General features: G+C 32.2%; 3 protein-coding genes across 4 annotated transcripts in view; 2 read left to right on the top strand and 1 right to left on the bottom strand.

The window, feature by feature from the left end:
* The first annotated feature begins 2,237 nt into the window (after positions 1-2,237).
* LOC132562087 (sperm-specific protein PHI-2B-like) lies at positions 2,238-3,008 on the top strand. Its single transcript, XM_060226817.1, has one exon. It carries the CDS (start codon positions 2,238-2,240, stop codon positions 3,006-3,008), a length of 771 nt encoding a protein of 256 aa, XP_060082800.1.
* A 6,488-nt stretch (positions 3,009-9,496) lies between these two features.
* Positions 9,497-17,798, bottom strand: LOC132562074 (very-long-chain (3R)-3-hydroxyacyl-CoA dehydratase-like). Its single transcript, XM_060226804.1, has 10 exons — positions 17,715-17,798; positions 15,935-16,051; positions 15,279-15,449; positions 13,601-13,664; positions 12,506-12,619; positions 12,183-12,310; positions 11,380-11,492; positions 10,635-10,741; positions 9,878-10,009; positions 9,497-9,632 (listed from the first exon to the last, which is right to left on the bottom strand). Exons 1-10 carry the CDS (start codon positions 17,796-17,798, stop codon positions 9,547-9,549), a joined length of 1,116 nt encoding a protein of 371 aa, XP_060082787.1. The 3' UTR covers positions 9,497-9,546.
* A 279-nt stretch (positions 17,799-18,077) lies between these two features.
* LOC132562050 (death-associated protein kinase 1-like) overlaps positions 18,078-26,923 on the top strand; it is a 121,135-nt gene continuing 112,289 nt past the window's right edge. For both annotated transcript variants that reach the window (XM_060226774.1, XM_060226773.1), the window contains exon 1: positions 18,078-18,223. In XM_060226774.1, coding sequence (XP_060082757.1) covers positions 18,165-18,223 — 59 coding nt within the window. In that variant the 5' untranslated portion in view covers positions 18,078-18,164. The remainder of the gene's footprint in view (positions 18,224-26,923) is intronic.

Raw genomic sequence — 26,923 nt, 5'->3', positions numbered from 1 at the left:
ATCCTTCCAGTTAAATATATCTCTGAATTAACGTTCCGCTGTTGAATGATGGAAGAAAAGGCTACAAAACCAATTACTGTCATATATTAGCGTCTTGTGTTTTTATTATTAAATGCGTTGTTTAGCACAACAGAAATTCAACTTTGTTAACATCGTCATGGTATCGAACAAAAATGGTGCTAACTATCAAGGTTGCTTATTCCGACACAGGTCTATTTGAAATAAGTCTATAGCATTTCAATACTAACTTTCACAGAGACAGCAGCGGATGCTCTCTGAATCTACTTGTTGAAGAATGCATTTTACCTTTAGCGAAAGAAATATAAAACTGACTGTAAATAAGGTTTCAAAGTCTACAGATACTTTAAATGTCAGTTTCTTGAAAATAAAGTCTTCTTCGATTTGTCTAATCGTTTTGGTCGAATTTTTCCACCTTTTAATTTCTTTATTTATTTCATAAATCAAAATTTTAAAACTATATATATCGGACTTGAAAGCATTGTCACTAGCTATGATACCATGTCTTAGAAATAATGAACAGCTAGATCATCTGAAATTGATGTTTAAAACATAAATTAAAAAGAATTGAACTTATACAATTGCATAATATTAATTAAATCAATTCCTGATAATCTTTAACAGACATTGCTGCACTGTCATATGAATGTTATCATACTGAGATGTTTTAATGCATATCATTATCGTTTAGTGAGAACAAAAAGAAGTTATTGCTCAACATATATTTAAATGTACTTATGTAATATAAAAAACATATACAATGAAAATATCAACAAGACGATTTTAAAAATATGTTTTAAAATCATTTGCATTATTTCTTTGCTGGTTATATCAATTTTCTGTGGCTTTTGTTTTCCAGAAATATTAAAGAAAACGGATACTATGTTTATTACTTATAGACTCTAGATCCAGTTATGATATATTTATTTGATATTAATTTTAATTAGTATATTTTACGTATATGTATAAAGATGGAAGATTACAGTTGCCTAAGAACAGCTGAATGTTTTAGTAGCATCGTCGGAATACTTTTGGCTCCAGATCGGACACGTACACATGTACATACAGCCGTAGCCTGTTTTGAGCCTAATGTTAGAGTTTAACAATATTTAATTTATCGTTCTTCTAAAACCTGCACTAGTCAAATGTACCCGGAAACCAAGAGATATTTTAAAATAATAATGATAATAATGATAATGTCAAGACAGTAGTTTTGAACATTGCCCAGTGGGTTACTCGAATTTTCGGTCAAGCTATCAGTGATGGTAGACCTTACCTTGTTTTTCGACGGTGAACTGGTTATTTCATAAACTTTCCCATTTATATTTCATTGTCTGGCCAACTTAGTACTGTGAAAACGGATTATTCCTATGAATAAAATGGCTAAAATTAAGCGTGTGTCCCTCAAAAAGAATACATGATAGACTAGATACATTATATGCATACATTCGTGAACACAGACAGGCCATTGTCACCACATTCTCTCGTCGCCATATTTGTTTATATTTGTGAACTTCCGGAAAGATCATGATATTGGCATTGTCTAAAAAGATATCTGTCTTAATGAAATGCATTACATTTAAGATATTCGAGGATATAACATAGCATACTTAATTATAGCAATGCTAACTTTCATAAAAAAAAATCAAAATATTTGTTTTTAGATATGAAACATTCGTGCCCCGCTTGTCACCATACTATGAGAACACACAAATGACGATGGCGTGTTTTTTAGTGTTGGATTAGAATTGATCAAGATTTAACAGTAAGGCCGAACGACCAATAGTCTATGACTAAACCGTTGAACTGGTATCCAAAAATAGTAAATATATGAACTAAAGACTGAAACTAGTAGCAAAATTATTGATTTTTCAGGAAATAGTGACATGTACGCTATGCACAGATTAACTCTGTCGCAAATAAAATACTCATTATTATTATATTTGATAAAGCAGTCAATCAGAAACGATAAAATAACATTTATCTGAAGTATGCGTGTCTTTATCGTTAAACATTTAAAAGAGAAAGTGTGTTAAACATCATTTAAATCAATGTTAAACTGATACGACAAACACAATATGCGATTGAATGGACCGCCATTGAAAACTTTTTTGCATAACATGGGGTGTTTTCAGTGAGGTACGAGTAAATTGTATATATCTGTGGGAGTTCGTTGTATTGATCACACTTGCATTTGACTGAGTATCAAAGCTCTGAAAATGGCACCAAGTCCGAGAAGACGTTCGAGGTCGAGAAGCAGAAGCAGGAGCCGAAGTGCGTCCCCAGCTAAAGCAGCAATGCCAAAGTCTGCGAAGAAAAGCCCAAAGAAGAAGGTAGCAAAAAAACCAGCTTCAAGCCCGAAAAAGCGTTCGAGGTCTCGCAGTAGGACAAGAAGCAGAAGCCGAAGCGGTTCTCCATCTAAGGCAGCTAAGCCAAAGAAGGCAAAGAGTCCTAAGAAAAAAGCAGCCAAGAAGCCATCAAAAGGAGGAGCTAAGAAGCCCACGACTCTATCGATGGTCGTTGCAGCTATCAAAGCAATGAAGGACAGGAAAGGTTCATCTGTTCCGGCAATCAGAAAATACATCATGGCTAACTTCAGCAAGTACCTAACTGCCAGCAGGGTGACATCATCTGTTAGGATTGCTTTGGCACGTGGACTAAAGACCGGGGCACTGGTAAGACCCAAGGGATCTACTGCTACTGGAGCAACCGGGCGCTTCAGGGCTGGAAAGGCAGCGCCAAAGAAGGTTAAGAAACCAAAGAAGAAGACTCCAAAGAAGAAGAAAGCTAAGAAGCCAAAGAAGGCAAAGAAGGTTACCAAGAAAACTAAAAAACCCAAAAAAGTTAAGAAGGCAAAGAAAGCGAAGTCATCTAAGAAAGCAAAGAAGGTCACCAAGAAAACTAAACCCAAAAAGGTAGCGAAGTCATCTAAGAAAGCAAAGAAGCCTGCGGCCAAGAAAGCGAAGAAGCCAGTCAAAAAATCTGCTTAGCTTTCTTTCCAGCCTTTTTAGCTGAAAATTTAAAGGCCCTTTTAAGGGCCACCCAATATTCACAAAAAGTTGCCACAATGCTCGAAAAACGCATAACCTAAAAACATTAATTGTCTCGTTGGTATGGTGTGGATACAAGACCATCCTCTGCATTTCATTCACAATTGTAACTGTTATGAAAACCTGAAAATGACTTGTTTCATAAAGTTCTTGTCAAACAAGTAAACCTGCTAATCCCGTTGTTTTGGATGTTTTTTTTTTTTTTTAATTTTTTTATGTTTTTTTTTTTTTACCAAACCGATATAAACAGAAATATATCTCTGGAATTTTCTTTGAAAAATACCGACTTTAAAATGACCTGATTTACACTTCTACATATAATTAATTATTTTTTCACATGAAAGTTCAAATATGGTGTTTATATCAATTGGTATGTGTACTTAAACTGATGGTTTTCTTTATTTACCTGTCAAGCATTAACAACTTTGACAAGTAGGTGCTACAAATTGGTATATTTACAATAACTGTTAATTTGAAGTACACGACACAAAGCGTTTCATTGAACATGAAATAATAGCACACTTCCTTCATAACAGTTTGTGTTTTCCCCAAACAGACTGCAAACCATATAAGCAGGAAGTTTTGTTTGGTGTATGCAATGCTTGTCGATACACATCGATACTACTGTATTATACAACACATCGCGTGAAACTTTTTCCTTTCTTAATATCTTTTTATTTTTGGTTTTTGTCTGTATTTTCCCCCTTTTCCTTTTAAAGAAAAAATAATCAACACACTACATTTCGGGGTGAACTTTCGTAAAAAAGAATAAGTATGAAATACGCCATTCATTTGATTAATCTAGAAGGGGGAGGGGGTACATTGTTGCGCATCTGATAAAAGCAAAGGTTTACTATTCGCACTTATTATTAAGGTTATCAATTCACATTTTTTCAGTGATGCTTTGCATTCAAACGATGGGAGCATTATATTCGCTGTTTTGCACTTAAATCCAAATGTGATTGGTCAGTTTATGCGAGATAAATTGAGTTGTTGGGTCGACCAGTCATTCGATCTAGGTCATATTAATTGGGTTTAACGCATGGACCGGTATCCGCCCGTGTAAATCACAACAATGCCAAACACCGCGTCTAAATTCCAGGTTCTCCATCCCTCCGTATACACTAGTGGTGCCAAGTCCTCAAGACCACGTGCAACCCCTGAGAGACACCGTCTCTTGTTTGGTACAAACATTGGGCGGGGCGGACTTTTGATACCAATATCCCCTAACACTTAATGTTTGGGCGGTATACGGCACGCATATTTTGGAACAAACCAGCCTCAAAGAAAAGTCTTGCGTGTAGCATACATATAGTTGTTTGAGAAATCAACGAAATCAGAACAAAACTTTTAAACTGGTTGGTAATGTGGGTTAGAATTTACGAATGAAAAGTGAAAAAATCAAAATCGTCGCCTGTGTGAAACTCTTTTGGCCTTTGGAAGTAAACTAACACTCCAGATTTATGAATCCAACAAGTCTCCAGCTGTTTTTATACATGAAAGTTTCTCTAACCACTTGTTCATTACAACTTAAACACTGAGCAACTAGAAACTAGCTTAATTAAACTAAACTGAAGGTTTTAATATCTGTAATTAAAATTAACGCCAGCAGAAGTCATAACCCATCTGTGACTAATACAATGAAACTGATTTCAGTTCACGTCTACTCTACTTTTTATAAAGGCAGTTGGTTCATTCGGTTATACAAATATACCCTTACTCTGGTCTTGGTTTCGTTCAGTCGTGTTGTTGTCCTGTGGTCAAGTCAGGTGGGAATTTCTGCCGGCCAATCAGGCGAGAGGTGGGCGGAGCTTGTAACCGAACGCACTTTCAATGCTGTAACTCGTACCCAATCCCCACCTTGTACTGAATGGCTGTGTTGCATGTATATCATGTTTCAAAGAGTTAAATCTGATAATCTCATGTTTAATAGTTCTGCTTCACGCTCTTAATATAACTTAAACTCCTGCCAATCATAACACAAACGTTAAGCTGAAACCGCAATATCATCTATTTGCAAACTCTAGTCTGCATCATTCTCAGTTCTTGACCTCGATATTTTTACGGCAAAGACCCACACCGCAGTTTAGACAATGACAATAAACATATTGTATTAAAATATAATACATACATGATAAACACTTGACCCGGTAAAGTTGATAGTTAGTCACATGACTTGTGTGTGTCTCAAAAATCAACCAAGAATAATTGAGGATAATATTTTATAGTAAATCTATACCAAATCTGACATACATAACCTTGACATTAGAGCTGGGAACCCATTGCAGTGTTTGCCAGGGAAAGACATATCCAGCTCTCCTTTGATGTCAACAATTTTTTGACACATTTCATTGGCGATTTATGAGGATGTATACCAATCATGACAAAAACTTTCCAATATCTTTATGATAGGAAAGTAAAGGAGAAAATAATCAATTACCTCTGCTAGATGTGGACTGGCTTATATCAACCTTCTATCAGCTGCTCTTTTTTTTACAATATCAAACCATTACCTTTAAGCCAAGATACTTCAGTCCATATAACACAAGTGAAATATTCTACTCCTCACGTTAGTAATCAAGAAACATCACTCTTAGTAGAGTAAGTCCATTTGAAATCAAGAACAACAACTTTACTTTTCATAGTTGGACTTTTTATTATCAAAAATAAAATATACAAAACACAGATTTGATGCTTTGAAGGTAACATTCTGATCCATTGGATCCTAAGACTCTACCGCTCATTAAACACCCTCTATAATATGAAATATTTACATTCAATATGCTAAAGGTTTATTAAGAATTTCATGAAATATCATTGATGTTGCCCCCACCTCCCACAGCTGTGCCCCTTTACTTACATTTTTATCTGCCAGCCACCTCAATAATAATTAAATAATTAAAACCTCTGATTGCTTTTTCATTTGTATGTATATAAAATAATATCTAGTTGATATATAAATTTTTTAATACCATATTTTCTGTTCAATAAGCCTAGGAGGCTAATAATCACCTTTTACTCAAGTAAAAAAAAAAATTGTTTTACCACAGGATATTCAAAAACATTGTCTCTTATGAGACAGTAATTTTACAGTACCTAGGTAACAGATATGGGTGTGCTTATTACCAGATTTGGACCTACAGTAATATAAACATGATACCACTTTTTAAAAGAACTGTGTCCCATTTGCAATATTTAAAGCCATGTTTTGATATGATTAAACTCAAATTTTAAATCCAATTTAGTGCAGCTTAAGATATCTCGTTACATGTTAATAGTATGTTTAATATATATATACTGGTAAGTGTATGATAGTAAATGTGTATTTCTTGAGACTTGTAATTGAAATAAGCTTATCAAATGTAATATTTTATTTTAAAAAACATCTATTGATGAGACTTGACTTACTAAGTATGATGATACAACACATAAAACTGTATAATCACATTCCACCACACAACAATACAATAAATCTATGTTGTCAATTTCATTTAAAATCAATGTTAAATCAATAATAAATCATGTATAAACCAATACTCTACAAATAGCACCAATAGGGGCAGCCACCAATATCTCTTTGTTACAGCCTTTTATGTTGGATAAAAACCAAATTATAAAATAAATGATACAACAAAATCATGGAATAATGGCATTTTAGCATGTAAATTTAACCGATCCCAAAAAGTCAAATAATACTGCAAACAATTCACTAGAATTCATCTTTTTGTTTTCATTAGATTATGTTTATATACAGAACACATGACATTTCTAATTAATGAAAAATGAGAAAATTAGTGTTAAATATATAAACAGTCAGCGCTTTTAAATCTGCACTACAGTACTTAGTATTGCACACAAATGTAACATATTTAAAGTAATTTTTGGGACTAGGATAGTTGAGTCCTGGACTAACCCTTTTCCTGTGGGAATTTTAAATTTTAAAACCCCATTATATCTCTTAATAATAGTAACTCACTACAATTATGGAAATGGTGTTCTTGACTTTCCAGCAAAATACATACAAAAATACAATTAAATACCTACAGATACGCATACTTACTGTGTTGATTTAATCAACCTGTACATATATGTCTACAAAAAAAGACTTCCACAATTGACTCAGAATACTAAACTGAACACAGTTTTTACCTGAAAAGAAAATACTCATTTGTTTTTTGAAATCTGACTCAAGGGAAACTACTCTGACACAAAAATCAATTACAATAAAAATTGCAATATATGTAGTTTGTTAAGGATATCAAATAACTAGTATCTATGTAACCTGATAATCAATAATATCTTGGTCAATCAGAAATTTCATAGTAAGATATACAAAATACTAAAAATAAAAAGAAAGAAATCATCCAATAAACCTAATTCTAAAATTTCAACACAATGGCAAAATAGTTTTTGAAAGCTAGAATTCCTCACACTGGCATACATAATATATGAACCAATCACAATTATTGTCTTTAAATCCATTGTATACTTACTACTCTGAGTTTTTTCTCTTCACATATTTATTTGCTACTGCTCAACCATTGCTTACTTTTCTCATCAGATTTAACTGAAAATTGATATCTATTTATGAATGATTTTGATATTAATGTAAAAAGTGAATAAAAGATGAATAAATACTTTTGTAAAATCAATATCATACAATATTGACCTATAAAGTGTCACAACATAAAAATGACATGTATACCCATCAAACTATAGATGGAAATCAAAAATCACAAAATCAAATGTTTTCAAACACTTGTGTACCTGCTAAACTACTTTCTTTATATGGTTCTCTATTGATAAGGTTTGTAAACAAATTCAGTTAACACATACCATTCACTCCACAAAGAAAATTAATACTGAATAAGCTTTGCTATCTAAACCCCAATTTCAACCTAACCTTAGGCCATGAAGACCAAATTGTAATTCAAATTCAGATTAAAGAATTGAATCAAATAAAATACAACTTTTTATACAACATCCATAAAAAATAGTAAAATAAAAAAAATAACAGAAAGCCCAGGCAGCACAACACAACTACTGTTTTTTAGCATGAACATGCATGGATTGTTTCACACCCTAACCAATATACCTGGTTACAAGACAACCCTTAGTGCACTCTGATGTTCTAATTTCCCTCGCTAGGTCCATGAGACCTATTTGTCATTGTAGATAACATCAATCATCTGATATCTAATTTGCTATCATAGTTACAACAGATTAACTGATATTGGTACTATTATCAAATAAACACAAACAAACCAAATGACAACATAACAAAACATGACAAGATATCACAAAAAAAAGAAAAGAAACCAAATTAAAAAAAAAACAACTTTTCTCTGTCTACTAATAATTTCAAGACTTATTTTTTTTTGCTGTAAGTTCCATCAACAATAAACTGCAGTAAATACAAGCAGACATTGATGGGCGGGGCATTATCATACATTCCTTTCACTACGTTTCCGACATATTTTATTCACCACATGTTACAGAACATCAATAAACAAATTATGTAAAATCAGATAATCACAAACTACTGTCTTAAGTCATTTCTTAACTTAAGCATGACCAACACAAAATGATTACAACCTTTACTATGGATTTTCTACTCATTTAAATGTCTGGCTTTATTTTCTGATAAGATGTCAACCAAAATAAAGATATTCTTTGCTTCCCTTTTCAATATTAATTTTTTTCCAATAATAAATTTAACTTTTAATCTTCAAATATACATTGAACACATACGCACAAAAAAAAAAAAAAAAAAAATACTGTAAATTTGAATTTATCCTTACAGTGAACAGTGTCTTGTTAAAATAACTGATAACTGACTCCCTAATTAACAATGCAGTGAACTTACATTTGTAGTAAACAAAATTCTATATACAATCTATTTTTACATCATTACCGAACACAATATCTCAATACCACTTCTTGTTTCTGAAAACGGTTGGAAATTTCAATTTGATAGTATCAGCTAATATGTCATTTTGTTGCCATAATGTTCGTAAAAAGTAACAATTTTAGGATGATCTATTAAAAACGAAACAGTGAAAATATACAGTTTTTCTTCAAATGGTTGTTTTTGAAACTTATTACATTCTAAATTTCTTCAGTATCTATCATATGTTTTACATTGTGACAAACCACTAAATATTCAACCTTATTTCATACAAACCAATATATTTCTGGTATGTTATATCTGATGTTTATGAGAAAACTTCTGAAAGGATTTGTTGTTATTTATGTTTAAAAAAACAAACAAAAAAATAAAAAAAAGAAAAAAAATCCCAAAAAACAAAACAAAAAAAACAAGATAAAAAAATAAAAAAAAAAAAAAAAAAATGAAGTTGGGGATTACGGGTATGCATTATACTTTCAACTATCATTAGCTGTGTTGCTTAAAATTACATATAGTTCTGATTATCACAAGAAAAATACAACTATAATGAATGAAAATACAACAAGGCTCCTAATCCCTCTTGGTCCGGAACAGTTTGATTGACTTCAATGCTTTCTGTCTCTGTCTATACATTGTGCCTATTAAATAGTAACCCGCTGAAACAGAACATGTCAACATTAGTTTCTGCAATTATACTATAGACTGATTAATGATGATGTTTATATCTTTAAATAAAATAGAAATATTCTGACATGATCAAATAATTCATTACTTCACCAGAGATGTGTTAACCAATACAGTCTAACTTTGCTAACTTAAAAGAGGAGAGAATTTGGGAAAATCCTAAAGTTATCTAAGTGCTAAAGTTAAGCCAAGATATTAAAAAAAAAAAATCACTTACCTGGAATGAATATACCTAAGTAGGTTTTTAAAAACCATGGGAAATAAAATGAGAAGTTACAAGCATTCGGAAGGAATACAGAAAATTTCTCTGTGTCTTCATAGAAGGGAATAGCCAACACAACAATTAATGCTGGAAAAAGAAATAATAGAGTGATTACCTCCCTTAGACCAATTATCTATCAAGTGTCTCCCTTTAACCATCACTTATTTATCAACCATAATACTTTGTATCGATTGAAAACTTTTGCTTTTTATCTTTATTGCCTTAACCAAGCACAGAAGACAAATACAAGAAATAGGATTTTTTTACATCATATTCAATATGAGTTTGAAATAGCAAAATTTGCCTGAAAACAATGCAATGATTTTGATTTACCATTATGCCCACTGCAGCCAATACATGAAGTGAGTTAACATGTTTACAGTTTACATAGCGATCAAAATAATTTTACCCGCAATACGGTATCAATCACTCATTCATCAACAAGTTCAACAATATACAGTGTACTTTTAACGCCACCAATATTTTATACTTTTATCCGACTAAAGACAAGAATGAAGAATAAGGCAAGTAATTCTTGGTAATAAAATTTTATCAGCTAGATACAGAGGTTTTCAGCAAACACCAAAAATTACCTTACAGTGTCCCAATGCAATAAAATCAACAGAACAATAACTTTTCCAAATACTAAGAAGAAAAGGAAGAGGAAATGAAGAGTTACCCTGTGTAATCAAACAAAAGTTAAGAAACTTACCCTCAGTAAGAAAACCTAGGGGATAAAGGGGAATCCAAGCAGTATAGCGACACCAGGTGATCAAATCATTCTTCTTGCCAAACAATGACAGTATGTAAAATGGATACCTGATAAAGCAAGACAATATGTCAGTGAAACCTGTTTATAAATACACCCTTGCTGTTTATTTTTTGCGCTGTTTGTTTGTATATTACATACAAGTTGATTATGGCATAATGAACTTTTCTTGCTTCAAAGACAGACCAGAAACATTTGCATGTAAATATTGTCAAAATAATGATACTTTTTATTACCTTGGACTAAAAGACACTTAAGTGCTCTTTATGGACTGTTTTTCTCTAACAAACATATTCAAATAAGTTATACCATCCTCATATGAACGAAGCTATATATAGAGGACATAAAAAAAACCTATACAGTATTAGCAAAAACAAAAATGAAGTTTTTGCAAATTGTTTGAAATGGAATATATGTGTAATATGCAAACATTTGGGTCATACATATAAACATGCACTTGTAACTTCAACCAAGAAACTGCCCAATACAGTACAATGCATTGAATTTAGAGTAAGTTATGAGCCATTATCAAATGCACTTTAATTTTAATTGTATAAGGAATGACACTTGACAATAAGCGTGGCTAGTGTGACAGGTTTCAAGATGAAGTTCTTCCAACTTCTTGGAAGGTACTTTCATTTTAAAGATGAAGTAATTATGATTAGTGTTAACTCCTGGATAGACCTACCGTACAATTTCTATACCACTCCAAACCATAAAGAGGATCAACAGTAATGAATGCTCATGAAGTCTTGGTTCCTGTCCCACAACAATAAACAAGACAAAGTTCCGACCCATAACCTGTAAATAACATCAACAACACTCCTTACCATTCATTTTATACTTTTGTATTTTGAAAAACATTGTTAAAATTAAAAGAACAAAAACTGAAAATTAAAACAAATTGAATGTACTGTACAGCCAATTATTTACACTGGGATGATATTTTCACTATTTCAAGGTTCATAAAATATGATTGCAAAAATTTAATCAGTGAAATAATGAGACATTAGTGTATCACCTGTGATTTTACATCCAGATCATACAATTTCCATTCATTAAAATGTAATTCAACCACTTTATTAGCAAATCACGAAAATTTTGACATGAGAAAATTACCCGCTGAACAAATCCTTATTAAAATTTGATGTTTCTTTCCAATGGATTATACTGAAATATCCACAAGCCTATACTTTTCTTGTCGCTTAAGAAGTATGAAATAGTAAAGTGATTAATCAGTACAACACTGACCACAATGTCTATGCTAATAACAACTTATATGAGTTTCCTCAGATCTACCTTTATACCTTCGTACCAATGTTAGGCATTTAAACTGATCTAGATGCAATTCCTAAATGTATATATAGATATTGATAGCCCATTAAGATCTTCAATTTATTAAGTTTTGGTAGGCAATCATGATATAATGGTTCTTTCTATGAAGCTGAAAATGTTAATTGCCCATATATCAAATTTTCTTGTTATTATCACCTGCATGAAGGCTGGAATTGGACTAGATTTCACCCAGCCCAGTAAGGGATGAACGATTTCCAGGACGGCAGCTACTTGTACAAACATTATTTGTGTTCCCGAAATTTCCAGCGTATTTGAAAATGCATCTGAAACAAGATCAGAAAATTTTCATAAGAAACAATCTGAGGACAAAATCAAATTCTGTTGACAGTTTTTCCAAGATAATCTTGAATTGCATTCGAAACATTGCTCATAAGCTGTGATTATATTTTACAGGACTGAATTTACTAAATTAACTTCCAACTGTGATGATTAGTAAGTGTAGTAATAATGTGGCTTACAGTTTATATCTTTGAAACAGTTGTATGCAAGTGCTGTGAAAATATAAGTAAAACCAATGAACTGCATCAGGTTGTACACAAACAGGTAGCAAGTCTTAACGTCTGGAAATGGCTCTGAAACACAAAACACAGATACAAAATCTTAAAATACAACTAACCAGAGACAGAAAAGTAATTGAAACAAAGTACTGTATATATAATGAAAAATATGAACTCAGTTACCAGTGATGATATTGAAAGATAATTTCATTTTAGTTTTATAACAGATATTTATGTGGCACAGTTTATTTAGTAAGTTTTAAAATCTGCAACTACAGTATGCCTAAAGCATTGCCTGTTTCTGTAAACCTGACTGACCCAATACTGGTAAGTTTAAGTCTGATATGCTGAATATTTGAGGCAATTTTCATTGAAGAACTATCAAGGACCAGATTCTTTCTCTCTATATATAAATGAAAACTAATTAAATATAAAAAAAGAAAGAGCTTTTCCAACTGACTTACCTTATTTTTTTTTTTTTTTTAGGGAGGGGCGGGGGGTGGGGGGAAAGGGGTGGGGGGCATGTTAGCTGAAGCATATGTAATCATTTTAAAGCCTCATGATTTTTCACCTTACATCTGTTTTAGTTACACTATCCAAAAATAGACATGAACTTAAATAGGAAGCTCAAAAATGATAACTAAAATATAAAACCATTATATATGAATTGGACCCAATAGATTACACTGCCATATGGATGAATCTATGTTGCGTTAATTAAAACTAGATACATTACTATATTAAAACTTTCCTGAAAATTCCATTTTCATTTTTCTCAGTAATAAAAAACTACCAATGGCTAGTTATCAAGTATACAACAACATATGATGTTTCATAACCTGAAATCGTGACCTTAACATATCTTAGAGTTAATGACAGAGATTATGTTGAGACAAATTTCACATTCATAGAAGATTCTGTGATCTTAAGAAGACAAGAAATCCCTGTAAAATGTACTTTTATAATATATAAAAAATACAAACATTATCCAAAATTTGAAAAACATCTTTAAAATATATATGATTACCAAGGGTATATTCCTAAACATAAATTTACCTAAATCACGATCCGATAAAAGTTCCTTTTCCAGCTGCTTCATGTAATCAGCTTGTTCTGAGTTCTGTGGAAATGAAAACAAACATTATACATGTATATCATGATTACAAAATGTAGGAAAAACAACAAGGATGTCAATAAAATCAATATTATGAAAATGAAAAAGAAAGATGACAATAATTTTTACAGCTAGTGGTTGTCCAGGGACAAATGATACATAATTTTCCCACTTAAACAGAAAAAATTAACATGTTATATATGGGGAATGTCATTTTACTTGCTTGTTTGGTGGAAAATATCATGACATTTGAAAATGTAGATAAACCACTGACAGTTATTATGTTAAAATGTTTAAGTCCTATTCCTTTGATGTGATGTCTTTTCCAAACATTTCTTCACTGTACATAATAATGTGTTGTATTTTACATAGTAAGTGATACAGTTTACCTGTCACACTTGGTCTTTAAGCCAATCATGAATGATAACATTTATCGCCATAAATTTATCAACGTACATTGCTGTAAACCAGAATTATATCTCTTGTAATTTCGATAATTATGCTTTTTTACTGTAGATTTATATGTATAGTAACATGTGATATCATGATATGTACAAGATGTTTAACAGTGCCTCCAGTAATAATACATATGTCCCATATATTTATACAAAATGGATTCCACTTCGCCTATGAATGCTTTAGACCTAATCTGGGCAAAATTCAATCATCCTTACAGGAGGAGTAGGATTTTAAAGAATTTGCTCAATTTACAGTATTGGACTCTGCCAAAGTGGCCATACGGGGCTGATAACTAAGGTTAATAAAGCATTGATTCCCCTTCACCGAAGAATGCTTTAGACCAACATTGTGCAAAGTCCAGTCATTCCTACAGGAGTAGGATTTTAAAGAATTTGCTCTATTTCCCTATTGGGCCTTTCCCTCCCCAGAGGGCTGAGACCCACCATTTATACAAAATTGATTCCCCTTCACCTAAGATGCTTCCGACCAAATTTAGGCAATATCCAAGCACTCCTACAAGAAGAGTTGCATCATAAAGAAATTGCTCTACTTCCCGCGATTGGGCCCCACTCCTCCTGCCCAGGGTTCCCTTTCACCTAAGAATGCTTCAGACCAAATTTGGAAAATATCCAAGCATTCCTACAGGAAGAATAGGATTCTAATGAATTTGTTTTATTTTAAAATTTCTCTTTATGTGTCAGTCCCTCAGGCCCCTGAGGGCTGAGACCCAGGATTTTTAGGAAAAAAGTTGATTGGCGGATGCCACAGAATGCCATAAGCTAACAAGGGTCTTTGGGCCAGGTGGACAAATAATCTGTTCAAAGAATGACAGTTAATGCAATGATAATGGTAATGAGAGCTGATGGACAGTCCAATAAAAAGCCTCCACTTGTTTACTTATAATCATATAGCCATAAGTTAAAGTGAAAAATACAAAATCTGCCTTAGTGTGAAATGCTTATAGTTTAATGTTTATAGTCATGCAATATCTAGCTGTCAGTATTACTGTTTGAAAACATTGTTTTTCTTGCACCATGGTTTTCTCACATCTTTAATTAATAACTGCATTAATCAAGTCGATCAAGAGACAAACCACAAAAAAAAAAAAAACATTTTATACAATATCAACATAATTACTACAATACTAAATATACATTGAACCTCTTGTTCTTCTTTCTCGGACTCTGAGTCCTCATATGCCACCTTGTCAAAGTCAATCTTCAGCCAGGGCAGCTTAACTTTGTTATATGTAAGTCTAGGCCAAATCTCTCCATCACCACTCTTCTTAATTTGAAACTCAATACATCTTCCCATCACTCGATACTTGCTTTCCTGCATCAATAAAAATGTTTGTGTAATTGTTGTGCATCAATTGTACCATTGGCAATCATTTCAGTTTTAATAAAAAAAGAAAACAAACAAAAAAAAACTAAAAGTTTACAATTAATGCATGTGACCAAATAATCAATAAGAAAACATGACAAATATTTCAGTGTTACATACATCTATAAATCAATTACCTAACAACATGTATATAACAAGGTTTTGTAGATTACAACCAGATAGAAAATCTCCATATGCATTTCCATTAAGTGACTATTCTCTTTCGCCTTCACTGGAAAAAAAATCTATTTGGCTGTGATGTGCAACATTTTATTCTCATATATTTCATACATTTACATGGGTTTTTTTTTTTGTAACAATATGCATAAAAGCTGTGCACATCTTGAATTTTGAACAATTTTGTAAAATAAGGTTTCAAAATAGGAATTCAACACAAACTAGAAAGTAAAATTGTTTAACTAGGATAGCTATACCTCTGGGTCAACAGGATGGTAGAACTCAATGTCGATTCCATAGTAATTCTGACCTCTCACTCCAAATCCTTCTGCATTAAAGGATAGACCAGAGTCTGTCAGTTTAACAACTTCATTCTGGAAAGAAGAAATGTTACAAATGTACCAATATGATATACTATAACATAATACAGGCAACATTTTATTAAATAAAAAAAAACAAAGCAAAGATGTCTAAATCCAAAGGAAATGATTAGAAAATCTAAATTGTCTGAAATAGATATAATTGTAAAGAAGGAAAGACACACTTTTAATCAAGTGAAAACAAAGGAAAGAATTTAAAATAAAAACATGTATTTCAATTGTGCCAATACTTGCATGAACTTAAAACTTACCAAGCAGGCTTAGACTTTTTGTAATTATGAATTCAAAAGTTAAAGCAGTATTGAATAAACTTATATAAACAGACCATGCATAGATCTTGGGTGCTTGAGTGAAGTTCTTCATGGCTGGAATTTTAGATACAGATCACCAAGTACAAAAGTTGCCTCCTTCTACATGTGCTAGTTTTAAAAATATCTCCTATTGACTGTATACTCTTGAACTGCAGTCAAATGTTGTTTTAGTAGTTGCATAAAAGCTTTAGATTCTTTAATTTATACTTGTTTCTGATTAGTGGATCTAATTTTAGTTTAACTTTTCATTCTGTTTAGCTAAACAGCTTCATTTCATTTCTTGAAGTTATATAATTTATAATGGCAATCATTTTTATCACATCATTTATATAAGCATAATGAGATTATAATGTACTAATAAATGCATGCACATATCACTCACTGGTCCTCTGCCAATATGTGATATGTAATTTTAGAAGTGAAGGTTTGCAAAATGAAGCCCTGCTATTCAATATTGGAACCTAAAGTTATTTACATGTACAAAAATGTTCTGTCATGTTCTTCGGTTTGGAGTGCTCCCAAGTATATTTGCACTATTGTTTAAAAAGACCATATGTAGCATACTAGACAATTTTGATCAATTCAAAAGATAAAAATGCAAAAAACCTGATGCTGGATTTATGGGAGTGAGATGTATGATAGGATCTGCTTGAAAGCTTCAACAAAGCTAATCTCCATCATCTGCACTTTGAGGATGTTCTATAATCTGTATGGTGCTGGAGAAGAACATGTCCTGGTAAGTCTAGATTCTGACCTGTGGATCAAGGTACTTTGTGTAGTGGCCTCTATTGAAGCTGCCAGTAGGTACCAGGTATTGTTCTCCTTGGATGTCAACTAAGTCTGTTGATGATTCTATAGAGCATGATTGTCTTGGTGTCCCATAATAAAGTGCTCGACTTGTTAGATATGCTGCTGGTACGTTTCGTACCATTTTGTCATGAATGTGCATATTTATATCTATACCAATGGTATTTGAAAACATGATCATATTTGGTAAAATATTCAGCATTAACTGAATGTTCTAACTATATCAACTAAAGGGGAGACAACTACATTGTGCTTACACACAACTCACAGAATATATTATATACATGTATCGAAAGGAATAATCGGTCGAGTAATGTTATAGAAAATTATTCATTTCATAGTTTAATAATAATCAGACATTGGAACACAGTCTGGATTACATCGAATCAACGTAGATTTATCTGCTGTTTATTTGATTTTGGGCCCGACATGTTCGCTGAAGAGATGCCGAATACGTTATATTAACATTTGTGTAATTTCCTTCATCGTTTCGACAAAGTAAAATGAAACAAAGAAGATGTATTTACTTATAAACTTACTTCCACGTCTCTAAGATCAATCTTTAAAAATATTTGATCAGTTTTCTGTCCCCAGTAAACGAATGGGCTCAAAGCTTCAGCCATGATCAAAGTACGGGAGTGAAAGGTCAAGGACGATTGAAATAAACAAAAAATAAAATCCGACTTATTTCAGTATGTTTTAGTCAAAAATGAAAAAGATCAACTTTTTGTCTGCAAAGAAATGATCATACATATTTGAAATATATATATATATTCCCGGCTTTAAGCGTACGCGCCTGAACACAGTAGGTTCGCAGCACACTTCCGGTATTTCATAGCAGATGATAATTTTGACAACGCTGAGATGCGTGTGTGAGGGATTGGACTCAGCAGCAGTAGCGACAGATATTGTTCTTGCTGCGTCTGGTTTAACACAGACTTTAACGACCATGTCCACGGAAGTAGTTGTGTTTTTAAGAATATCTTGATATGGAATTTAAAAAGGAACCGTTTGAAAACTTCTATGAAGTCGGGGAGGATATCGGAAGGTAAGCAATACCCATACAACATACACTTTAAACGTCAAGGCATGAAAAACTGATGTAACTAAGCACTTCCTGGGTCAGTTTTAATTTTTGAGAGAATGGATGTATGAAGTTTAAAAATTCAAAAACAATCGTTATTCACAAGTGATATTTAAAAAAATCTTAACAGGATTAATCAGAAAAATCAATAGATGAACTCATGCTGTAAGAAATCAGATAGCATATATCAGTGTATTCTGACAGTATATATATTGATTTCCTGCTACTTGTCATTACAGCTATAATAAATGAAAATAGCAACATTTACAATAGTATAAACAGTGCAGTTTAAGCACATGGATATGACACATGCTAGCATGTAAAATGTAGATTAATTATTATTACATGATCCTTATGAGTATAGTTGTAATTTGCATACATTTAATTCTTAAAGAGATGTTAGATTCTTCTTCTAGTGAGTCGTTAATTTTGTTACTTGACTTGCATTAATTCCATTTCTTCGATAGATGCCAGATTAGTTGTTTTATCTGTGACTGCACTCAAATTATTATTACATATATGACAAATTGATGATCATTTTCTATTATTAATGAGTATTGATTTCAATCTGGCAAATATTAACTGATGTATTGAAAATTTTACTTACACTGTTCAACATGAGTTACATTAAAACATGAAGATTTGATAATACATTTTTATTTTACCTGATTTAATTATATTTACTTATATTTCTTTCCTGCTGTGGTTGATCAGTGATTAACGTTGATCGATTATGAAAATGTTATGATTATGAAAAGTCAAGGATTTTGAAGTGATTCTCAATCAAAGAATTTTGTAAATAATTCTGAGACTTCTTTTAGCACAGTGTAATAATCATTATGGCCAGGACACCTATCTAGTCAATGTGAACCTGATATGAACAAATTAAGAGAATGTAAGAATAGTTTGTTCTGTCTTTTAAATGTATTTAAAGTCCAACATTTTTTTGAATTTACTTAAAATGAATGATACTTGAATCTGTTAGCTAGAATACAGAATAAAAAACCTGCATTATGATATGTCTATACAAATAACTGATATAGTTTGAAGTTGACAGCTTTCAATTACTAAAAGTGGCTTAAAGAATAACATATACTAGGTATATAAACTAAAAAATCTTCACCAATGCAGTCTAGATGTGACTGAATTTAAAGAAGGACATGTTTCTATTCCAGAATACTGCAATGCTGTGTATTGATTTTATTCTTGAATAGTGTCTACATTGCAGCAGACTGCACCCAACACAAAACTATCAATTTTCAACATGGTGTAGATCATTAATTATAACTCTTTCTAAAAAAAGGAGACAATTTCAAAGACCTTGAAATTAGGGCCAAAGTGATATAGTTGTCCATGCTTTTCAATTACATGTAATCAACTTTCTAATTCTTGTGATATTCTAATTAAAAAATATTACTACTAGTAAGTAGTAATTATTTAACCCAATGGGAAATTATAGTGTCCAGCAGTATTACTAATATAGAAATTTGAATTCCTTTCTTGAACATGTCAATATGGGTTTTTATATTTGTTAGTATCCAACATTTAAACAATACAAATGAGACTATCTGTTAATCTAATTATATCAATTGCCTTCCAGTAAATGTACAAAACTAGGTACAGTAACAAAAGTTTAAAAATAATGATGTGATAATTCATTTATTTCGTTTTACCATGTGGGATCTGTTGTAGCAGAGCTATCAGTTATTTTGTCTTATTATGTATTACAGAGGTCATCTTTTGGTCATCAAATCAAGTGATATTTAAACTGTTTTTTATCTTCACAAATTAGATATTTAGTCCATTAATTTAAGTCATTGTCTTTTAATCAGGCATATACCTTGTCATTGAAGCACTCGCTGAACTGGAACATTGCAGTGATGATTGTATAATTCCTAAGTCTTTTATTGCATGTCATAAAAACAGTTTTTTTGCTATATGATTAAACTCCAGTACTCAATGCCAATTAAATTCAGAGCAAAAGGTGATGTGTAATGTCTGTGTAACTTATCATCAAGAGGAGCAATGGAAGTCTCAGGACATGTTTGCATATAACTTATTTTGAGTTTAGGTCAGTGAACGTTAAATTGAGTTCCAAATGACCAAGTATTTGACTAGCAATAGTTAACACATTTTAAACATGTTATATGTGTGAGATATGTAGTATGCGTCATGTCAGACTAGGTGTGTAAATGTATACATATGAAGACGTTGGTGTTGGTGCATAAAAGGTATAAGATCTCCATTACGTAGCATATTAATACCAGACAAATCAACAACATATCTAGCTCATCTGAATGACTAAGGCAGAATGATTTACATGTGTGTATATTCTGCATTAATGAAAAATTCTATATAATTTATGTTATCTATATGAATATATGAAGTTTTTAAAAAGCTACTTCTCATTCTCCTTTCATCTCCTAACTTTAATAATGTATTTATAAAAATCATTGAAATGGAAATAACAGCAAGTGAAATGAAGTTACCTACATCATACCTACATCATACATGTCTTTGATACAGAAGACATGCCAATAAATGAAACTTGTTGATAGGTCTACAAATGTATGTTTCCAACACCACATCTTAATTTAACAGACAGGAATTAAAATCCCTGTGCAGTTTTATGAAATCATGTGCATGCAGCATACATGCACTTTTTCTTTTGATAGCTTCTAACAGCAATTTTTGGCAGGGACATATTAGAACTTAATGTGATTTTGCTGTCAGAAATTTACTTTTCTGTTCCAAGAACCTGCTGTTATTAATTTCAGGTCTCTATGGAAATAAGCTGTCCCATCTTAATTTTTAAACCCAAAGGGAAACAAAGATAATGTAATTAGGCAATGCATGTAGCATACCCATATTGATCTCTTGACTTACTCTCAGAGGTGTTTATAACACCCCAGTTTTCGACAGGAACAGGTAGTAGAGGCCCTGCTGTAAAGCCTTTGTGTCAGGTTGTGTGTTACATGGACAGATATGTATCAGCAGTAATAGACTTGTCATTCCTATCTGATCTATCTTCCAATGGCTAACATTTGTGACCAACCCATATCCCTAGGATAGACGTTTTTATCAGGTACCCGACATATATAATACCCTTGCAGCATATTATATAAATCCAAGTCCCAATCTGCTGAATCTGATCATTGCAGGTACTGGTATAGGCCATGAAATACCAGATCTTCAGTCAAATTGAACATAAAATTTTATCACTATGATATAACTATTTTAACAATTTGAATTATTTGTCATGATTCTTTTTTACAGATGGTATTATCATATCTGAAAGTGACATGGTTTTAACAGTGTTTTTTATTTATTATTACTTTTGGCGAAAAATATTCCCCATTCTCCATGAGGAATAGGGAGCTTCATGCAAAACATTTTAAAAATAATGACTGAATTTAAATACAAAGCCAGACAACAAGGAAAGGTAAACAAAAATGGACTGCATAGAACACATTCAGATGCACTTTGGATGAATGTTTCTTGATTCTAAATCCTGGGATGGTACCTATTTTCAGAACAGGGAAAGATGATTTACTATTAGCTCTCAATCTTTATTTAATCAAAAAATGATCAATATCTATTTTCAAAATATTATATAAACGATTTAGTGCATTATTCTGCATAATTACTGTAATTATTGTTTGTTTGGATTACATAATATCATTTTTAAACACTTTGTTATATGTTATAAAGATACTTTCACATTTATTCAAATGGATATATAGAAAGTTTTAAGCTTGGTACAATTTCATCTCTTCAAAATATCATTTAACTTAAAGACAGGGAGTAGACTTATTAAAGGACATGTTATAATAAAAAAAACTTTTTTTTACATTTATGGTAAACTGCATTAGATATCTGTAGGCTTATAAGTACCAGGGTTGGGCCTGCTGCTGGAAAGCTAGAGGTCCAGATCACTGCACAGTAACATTGGCTGAGGCTTCACAGATGGAACTGAGCTTTAGATATTAGATGTATTGATTTTCCAATTCCATTGTAAAGTATAGTACATACATATGTACATTTGGGAGATAGGACAGTTGTAGTTAAACTTTTTTATACATATGGACATGATGGGTTTGATCTTTATCTTTGTGGGTTTTTTCAGTTCAATACAAAACATTAGATAAAGTACATAGAGTGCAGATACCAAGCCAGCCTCCTGTATCAAGAGCTGTACTATTTGCACCTCAAGGGGTTAGGCACCTAATGATTGGCTTAAGGTTACGGGATTTTGACATCAGCTCTTCTATTAATACTGTCTGTCTCCTTTTACTAATTAACAACATTCTCTTGTGTATGCGATATAAATCAGAACTAAATGTTCATCAAATTTGGCTGTAAGAAAGTTCAACATTGTTAAGGTACATATATCACAATGTTGTTCATGAGGAATGAACACCTGGTTGGGGGTGTAACACTTATCCCATTATTTAGGCAATGAAGTTTTTATCAGGGAACTTTTACACAACAGAATCTTTCCTTTGTTTCCTTGACACCTTTAGATCTAGTTTATCTGGCTATAAAATCAACCATTTTAACTACAGCACTACTTTATCAAAGATTCCATACTTAGGTCTACTTTCAAGGTTCTATATTTTTAGAAATAGTAATCCACTTATCAGCTGCACTTTATACTGAAGGCCAGTTTGCTATTTTATTTGATAGAGTGTGGAGGTATAGCTTTATTGGGGCTATCTCTAATTGTAAAATATTGATTAAAGAGTTGATTACCCATGTTTTTATACCATCTGAATATTTCAAATGTATGAGTTTATTCATTTATGAAATGAAAGCTGTTTCTAAGAATTTTAAAGATTTTTGTTTCCCAACAAGGTCTAATCAAGGAAAATGAAAGTTCATTACAACAATCCTTCACAACCTTATATGTTATATGAATATTATAGGTAACATTTCCTAATGTTGACTAGCACATGTTATATAACTGATAATTGATCGTTGGTAAAACTACTAACAATAAGAAATGTAAGCAAAATAATCTGATTATTCACATTCACCACTGAATTATTCCCTCGGTACCTATGTGGTAATGGATAGCACTATTTACTTAGGAGTAAAATGGGAAGTTTATGTAGGAACGTATTGGATAGGACTCTAGAGAGCAGGATAGACTTAGAGGTGGCAGTACCAGCTTTTTACTGTATATTCAAGGGGGGAGGAGGGAGTCAGCTGTGTAAAAAAATATTTTTGTGTTTTCTTTATTTGTTTGACAAGAGATTCAATTGAAAGGCACTTTTCTTCTAAGAAACATTATTGGACTCCTAGAAATATGTAATTTTATTGAAAATAAAGAATAAAACACATAATTGCTTATCAACTGTTAAAGCATAGTTGATTCATGTGAAGAAATATCTAAAAAAAAAGTAATAAAGCTGACTGATATTTTCCATTGCTATAAACTAAGAGTAGGTGTTGATTGTCCATGAATACTGGTGCAACAGACAGTATAATGACTGTATCACCATACTTAATGTTGCCAATAAACATAAACTTCAAAGAATCTCTTTCAAACATTTAATGTCAGACATTATATATAAAGATCTTCAGACTTGTGATTAAATTTGGTAACTCATTGTTATATGTATCATAAATGCATCCATGCTTGGGTCTAGTTCATAAGTTAGAGAGAAAAAAATTCCAATGCACTTATGCTAGAGTTATGACCCTTTGTTGATTTTCACTGTATGTCAAAAGTTGGAGTTTGTACACAAGTTTTGGTCAGTGACTATAACCTGAGTGGATGTATTCAGCTTCATTTTGTTACTTGAACATGCATTTACTGGTTCTTTATAGTGACATTCATAAATACTGGTTGTATATGTTTCAGTATGTGGGAAGAGTGATTCCTATAAATTGGTAACTTTGGTAATTCCACACTAGTATACTTACCTCTGATGATCAAATGCCCCATTCATACATGATGGTGCTGCTGGTGCTACACTGTTGTGCAGTCATTATACTGCCAATCATTACCAGTCACATCATGTCTACTAGCTTCCTGTAGCTGTTTACTTTTCATTGAGAACCATTTAGCATTCCTCATCTGCCAATGCTTTAGGAGGTTAGGACACTTCTCTGACAGCCAGTCGACTATTATCTCCAAGATATTTCTGATATAACCACATTCGTTTTTGGCTAGGTATAAGATTTATGTATATTCTGATATGTGTTTACTTGTTTATCATTATGGAAATCATAGATTATATAATGACAAGATGACTGGATGCAGGGAAAAAAGGTGGAACAGAGTTTTCTTTGATGTAAATGCATAAAGCCTTCCTAACTATACACAGTTTGACAACACATTTCTGTCCCTATGTTTATTTCTATTTCAGAGATGCTTTCTTTTGCTTTCATTATAGCTTTTTCAAGTGGACAGAGTAAACATTCTCCGGAAGTAGATCATTATGTGTGGTTTGCGGAAGGGCTGGTGGAGGAGGCCAGTGTCACTATTGATCTTGAGTGTAGATATCATGCTGTAAACCGTCTAAAGATGAAAAAAAAAATGGTTTACTTTGAGCAAATTATAGAGAAGGTGAAAAGGTTGAGCATGTTAGAACTGTATATATGACCTGCCATTAAGGCCATATTATCTTTGGCTATTTTACATTCCAGTTTTTGATGATCCATAATCTTTGTTTATTGTTCTGGACATTCTTTGGAATTGTCACTGTATGGTGTCCTAAGGACGATTATGGTGTCCTTGACCTTCATTTGATACGCTGTTCCTGATCTTTCATTGGATACAGTAACTGTGACTTTCACTGGATACAGTTTCTTTACCTTCACTTAATACGGTGTCTTTGACATTCACTGAAAACAGTCTCCTTGACCTTCACTGGAAACAGTCTCCTTGACCTTCACTGGATAAAGTGTCTTTGACCTTCACTGGATTTAGTGTTGATTTCTTAAAATGCTAGTACCAAATCCTTAGCAAATACTTAATGCAAAATACATCATCATGTTCATGCAAAGAAGTTAAATTGATACATATGATGTACACAAATGCTATGATTTCGATAAGCTTTGAAAGCAATGTTTCTTTGAGTTTATAATCTGATCTAGAAATGATGTAAAATGATACTTTACAACATTTCATTCGTGTTTTATGGAATTTCTGATGGGAACGAAAATATGAAGTTTACTTAAATTTCACAATTTTTTTCATTTTAATTGATAAGTAATAAACATTTCAGTCTAAAGATAGTCTTCATTCTATCCAATAAAAATACTTTCAAACTAGTTATGTAATCAGAGCTCCAAAAATACATGTTAAGTTCAGGGACACCTGCCAGAATGTTTATACATATTACCTCTAAACCTACATACATATTTTGCATCCATGCTGATAGAATCTATAAACATTTCTAATTTTTTTTTAATATTGATGGAATGTTTAATTTCTCAGCCTCAGCAGTGCTCAGTACATATAGGACAACATACCAATACAAGACTTACCTGTCATGTTTCATTCACTCCCTGAACTTTAACATCCTTATCTTTGCACTTTTTTCTGAATAGTTCCTTTATCAGTGTTCTACATTTGCCTCTACAGTTATTTTTTTCAACATAAGACCTTAAAAAATCTCTGGAAAGAAAATCAGAAATGTAAACATGCAGATTATGGTCCCTGTGTTGGAGGCTTGTGTGAAGGCATTTATCATTTTCAGTTTCATCATCAATTACTGCTACTTTTCAGTGAAACTTTTCATTGGCGATTACGTGATATATCTAAACTTGCTATGCTAGTTGTTGACATAGGAAATTTTGAAGTTTCCTAATACTGTATACAGTGATGACACAAATAACTTGAATTCAACCAGAATCAGAATGTTTATGAATAACTTTTGTTATCTTCGATTTCCCAGTAAGGGACAATACTGGAGTTTGAGGAGCTATATTTCAAAATATCATGGTTTTACAAATTACAAAATTCTAATTCTGGTTTAAGATTTTGTGTAAGGAAATTTTGGTAAACCATTTGAAGAATCTACTTCCTGTATTGCTGTATGGATGTTAATTATCAGGCACTTGGCCCAGCACACAAAGGAATGTTTTCACCAATGATAACACAGCTCCATGTACCTACCATCTGCTTATACATTACTTGACTTAACATTGATAAGAGGACAAGATGTTGAATAGTGCTCACAGTGAGTCTGAATTACAAACAAGCAGGGCAATACCATACCACAATTTACAAATCTTTTCTTGTGAATTTTAAGACAACCATAAAGGTTAGTTTTAAAAGAAATTTTGCCCTGTATTTTATATTCCTTTCCTGTCTGACCACTATGTATGTGGATATGAACAGCTAGGAGTCTGACATTAGTGAATTTATTTGTAGTTTTTCTTATTTGACCATGTACCCCAAAATTGACCATTTCAAAGTTAGATTCTCAGATGGGTAACCAGTGCTGATGTCTTGTCAAGTGACTTTGGTACCTGGGAGACTCCCACTAGTAAAACAGTATTCTGATTGGGGAGAGAACAGCAGAATGATCCTGTCTTCAGACTTCACGAACACGTAAACGAAACAGTATTTCTCAAACATGATCAGACTCGTACATTTATGAGCTAAAGAGACTTGCACAGAGACTCTTGAAAAAGTTTGTGGGGATTAAG

The sequence above is a fragment of the Ylistrum balloti genome, unplaced genomic scaffold, assembly GCF_031769215.1.
Source record: "Ylistrum balloti isolate Yb309-2 unplaced genomic scaffold, AGI_CSIRO_Ybal_v1 Utg371338, whole genome shotgun sequence".
Taxonomy (NCBI): Eukaryota; Metazoa; Mollusca; class Bivalvia; order Pectinida; family Pectinidae; genus Ylistrum; species Ylistrum balloti.
This window is presented reverse-complemented; position numbering and strand designations above follow the sequence as displayed.

Bases quoted from the DNA above. Each gene is read 5' to 3' on its own strand.
- LOC132562087 (XM_060226817.1), top strand. From the start codon at position 2,238: ATGGCACCAAGTCCGAGAAGACGTTCGAGGTCGAGAAGCAGAAGCAGG.
- LOC132562074 (XM_060226804.1), bottom strand. From the start codon at position 17,798: ATGGCTGAAGCTTTGAGCCCATTCGTTTACTGGGGACAGAAAACTGAT. The intron at 15,450-15,934 runs GTATAGCTATCC...TTATTGATGCAG, and splicing joins ACCATCCTGTTGACCCAGAG to GAAAGCAAGTATCGAGTGAT. The intron at 13,665-15,278 runs GTTCAATGTATA...TCATTTCCACAG, and splicing joins CCGAGAAAGAAGAACAAGAG to AACTCAGAACAAGCTGATTA.